The 3847-nt window shown below is 33.5% G+C and overlaps 1 protein-coding gene across 1 annotated transcript; it reads right to left on the bottom strand.

Annotated features, from left to right (window-relative positions):
- Window positions 1–492: 492 nt before the first annotated feature.
- On the bottom strand, window positions 493–2992 carry LOC145110793 (Leucine-rich repeat (LRR) family protein). The gene is made up of 6 exons (XM_079047108.1): window positions 2592–2992; window positions 1764–1994; window positions 1522–1668; window positions 1291–1433; window positions 1074–1188; window positions 493–899 (listed from the first exon to the last, which is right to left on the bottom strand). Exons 1-6 carry the CDS (start codon window positions 2874–2876, stop codon window positions 819–821), a joined length of 1002 nt encoding a protein of 333 aa, XP_078903234.1. The 5' UTR covers window positions 2877–2992; the 3' UTR covers window positions 493–818.
- Window positions 2993–3847: the final 855 nt, after the last annotated feature.

Below are 3847 nucleotides of genomic sequence, written 5' to 3'. Positions count from 1 at the left end.
CCCTCCCATATTCACCTCTCCGAACTCCGGTTTATTGCAAAATTTCAGATAAACGATATAGCATAAAAGTTAAGAAAAACACATCACCCTTCAATTTTTCTCTATATGACACTGCCCCTTGACAGACCATCCTCCTACACTTACAGATTTAAAATGGTTTTTATACAACAATCTCGCTTCAAATCTATGTTTAATGGCCAAACTTGTAACTTAAGCCCCATAGTCAACAAAAGTCACAGGATTCATAACAACACTTCCAAATTCATACACTCCAACCCAAACATATCTTTAGAATTCTCATAGAATGCTTCTTGATATCCATTGGACAAATTTAACATGCATTAACCATAATCTTGTATAATCAAGCTTTCACTTACATAAGGTTATAAACGGGTTCCTTAACTAATTACCTCAAAACTTGATGAAATTATTTTTATCTTTGGTTGTTCAACAGGAAATTGTAAGTACACATGTAATTGAACATAATCATAATACAATAGAAGAGAGAATTTACGCCCCTAATTCAAAACAACTACTATAGCACACATGGTCCAAAACTGTTATTTACTCTAAACAAAACTCTTTTGTACCAAAAATACAAATAGTTTTTTTTTTGGTAATGTACTCTTTTAAGTTATGTGAGGATCACGTTAATGTACTTGTACAAATGATCTCATGGGAATCATACAACCAATTAACATGAGAAATTCACACACACACACACACACACACACACAAACACGATTGTCATGCTGATCAATAAGAGATGAAGAAAAAAGAGGATTTAATCTTAATCCATCCAGACAATTCTTTCTAAACTAAGCAAACACTTCTGAATCAATTTGCTCAATATTCGGGAAGATTTGTCTCAGTGTAGTCAAGTAGTCAGACAATTTTGCCTACAAAATGTAAAACAAATATCGGTTAATTACATAAAAGACCATGTACATTCGGTTTTTCCCGGTTTAAACCTCGACTTTATGTTTTGTCTAAAAAAGCCCTTACTTTTAATAAATCTACCAAAACATAGCATTTTCATTAGGAGATTGTAATTTGAAAAATCTAGTGCTTACACATGGATTATGCTCAAGGTAAATGGTGGTGAGTTTTTCTCTAGAACCAGAAACTGCCTCAGCAATGCCATCCAATGATGCTAATTGGTTGTCATTGAACCATAAATCTTCTAAACTGCAATCAAAAATCACAAACAGATCAAATAATAACAACATACTTTCTTTTATAATTTTACTTTTTAATAAAGGTGAAAATATTTATATTTATTATGCATACCAGGTGAGTTTCTCAATGTCTTCAATGGCTGCAAGTTTATTTGAAGAAACATCCAACACCCGAAGATTAGATAAAGTTGAGAGGCCTTCCATTTTTGCAATACCATTGTGGCTTAAGTATAGTTCTTCTAAAGCAATACATTCCTAGAGATGATATATAATATAAAGAAATGAAAGTAAGATGATATAATAAACACACCCTTAATTTAAAAAAACAAAAACAAAAACTTACCTCTAGTCCTTTCATGGAAGTTAGTCGATTGCTTTGCAAACTGAGCTTCTTAATGCATTTTAATCCACATAAATCAATGGATTTTATACGATTGCGACCTAACCATAGCTCTTGTAACTTTGTCAGATTCTGTAGGTTTTCAATCACCTACATAAAAAATAGAACAATTACTTTAGGGTTGAGTATTAATTGAAGAAAGAATGTGTTGTGTATTATTAATTTTGATGGATTTTAGTCCTCACACGTAATCTGTTTGAACCAAGTTCAAGAATTTGTAGTTCATGGAAATGTTCAATCTCCTCAATCTTGGGAACTTCGTTTTTAGAGACATAAAGTTCCTTGAGTGTGCTTGATGCATTGGATAGTCCATTCATTGATGTGATTTCATTGAATGAAACATCAAATATTAAGAGGGTTTTGAATATGCTGACATCGGGTATTTTCTTTAGTTGGTTATCCCTGAGAACTAACTCCTGCAAATAAAAAGTCCAATTATAGTAACTTTTGTAAAAAGAGCCAGATAAACAAAGTTATTAAAAGATGCGATTGTGGTAACATTCGAAAGCCATATGCTTCTTAATCATAGTGGTAAACTCATGTAAGCATCATACACCATATTATAAGCACCGATTGCCATAGAAACGTACATACACACATGTATATATATAGTTATATCTATATGGATATCATTTCATATGAACTTTGTAAGTTTCAGGATTTTGAAGATTATCTAGTTAAAGATTATATGATTATCTAGTTAAAGATTATATGATTATCTAGCTCAAGAACATGTGTCTCTCATATTACCAAATGGACTTAATAGAACAACCTCTTAAGAACATGACACAAAATTATACTACCTCATGTCCACAATTAAAAATGCAATCATACAAAACTGCAAAGTTAGTCTAGTTTGATCTAAAGGTACTATACCAATCAGCATTAGCAAAAACCGATGTCACAGTATGCTAAGAAGTTAACTCAACTCGCATCGCTCTTTAAATCCGACGAAGATGATTCGTAAAAATAAGAAAGTATGCGAAAGTGGAGAAGACAACCGATAAGCATACCTCGAGGCCGGATATGGTGTTCCACTGCGATATCGGCTCAACACCGGAATCATTGAAGAGGTTCTGTCGAAGAGAGAGCTTTTTGAGATTAGATAAATGAGAAATACGCGAATCCAACTTAGTCAATCGATTGGCCGTCAAATCAATCTCGGTGAGGGTCGGCGGGAACTCGATTGAGTCGAGATCATGGAGCTGATAGCTGGAGGCGTCGAGGATAGTTAGCAGTGTAGATTCTTCGTCGTTGTTAGTGTCGATCATCGGATCGTTTACTGTTGTAATATCCATTGATACTACTGTAATCTGAAACCCTAGAAACAATAGACGAAGGAGAATGATCGTTTCCGTCTGAAAGTTCTGTTTCTCGCAGGCAAATTGTATTTCTATTTTCTTTCTCTTTTGCGGAAGGGAAAAAAAACCGATAAACTATTAGGCGGACACCAAAAGTATAAAAAGGAGAAAATTACACGGATGGTCCTTATAGTTAGGTTACTTGCACATTTGGTCCCCGAAAAGTTTTTTTTAACTCGGACGGTCACCGAAACTTAAATATGTTACCCCCACCTTGGGGGGCATTTTTGTCCTTTCATATTTACAATGTCTTTAAACCTTTTTCTCACATGTTCTCTCTAGTGCATGCGATCGAAGTCCAAAATAAGATGGTGGTTTGTGACTGTGGAAATATGGTTATCATAAAGACTTCGTACACTAAGAACAATCTCGGTAGGGAAAATTATGCTTGTTCGAAAATGGTATTGTATTGTCAAATTTTTTGGTAGCTTTCAATTATAACTCCAATGTGATAATTGAGTCTATTGAAAGCTACATAGACCAAGGAGTGGGTTTCTGTTGTGGGTTTATGAGGCTGAAAAGCATGATCATGAAGTTGAAATCCAAAATAGAAACATGAAGATATGCTTAATACTCAATTAGGGGTTTTTTGGATAATTGTTTACAAGTTGTAATAATATGTACCTTAGTGGTGTTATTTGCTTCAATGTCATGTGAAATTTGGTAAAAGTTGTAATATTGTATTGAAGTTTTGTTAGAGCTATGAAAATGGTATTTTGGTAACCTTATTGTGTTTTACAGTTGATGAACTTTATTGTGTTTTACAATGGTTGTTTAACATGTTTTACATGACCAACTCCATAAGCATTAAAATACCATTCCATAAAGACTTTAAAGTGACCAAACATAACAGTTTAAGAATTAAATAAGAGTTTAACCAAAACAAACCATAACAATCCATGTCAATT

This window comes from Lactuca virosa, chromosome 5 (assembly GCF_052849685.1).
Source record: "Lactuca virosa cultivar CGN04683 chromosome 5, Lactuca_virosa_CGN04683_v6, whole genome shotgun sequence".
NCBI lineage: Eukaryota > Viridiplantae > Streptophyta > Magnoliopsida > Asterales > Asteraceae > Lactuca > Lactuca virosa.
The sequence above is the reverse complement of the archived record's forward strand: the minus strand, read 5'-3'. Positions and strand labels throughout refer to the sequence as shown.

Excerpts from the sequence above, each read along its gene's own strand:
- LOC145110793 (XM_079047108.1), bottom strand. The coding sequence starts at position 2,876 with ATGGATATTACAACAGTAAACGATCCGATGATCGACACTAACAACGAC. Across the intron at positions 1,995-2,591 it reads ACACCATATCCGGCCTCGAG|GAGTTAGTTCTCAGGGATAA; the intron begins GTATGCTTATCG and ends TTTTATTTGCAG. Across the intron at positions 1,189-1,290 it reads GACATTGAGAAACTCACCTG|TTTAGAAGATTTATGGTTCA; the intron begins GTATGCATAATA and ends TTTTGATTGCAG.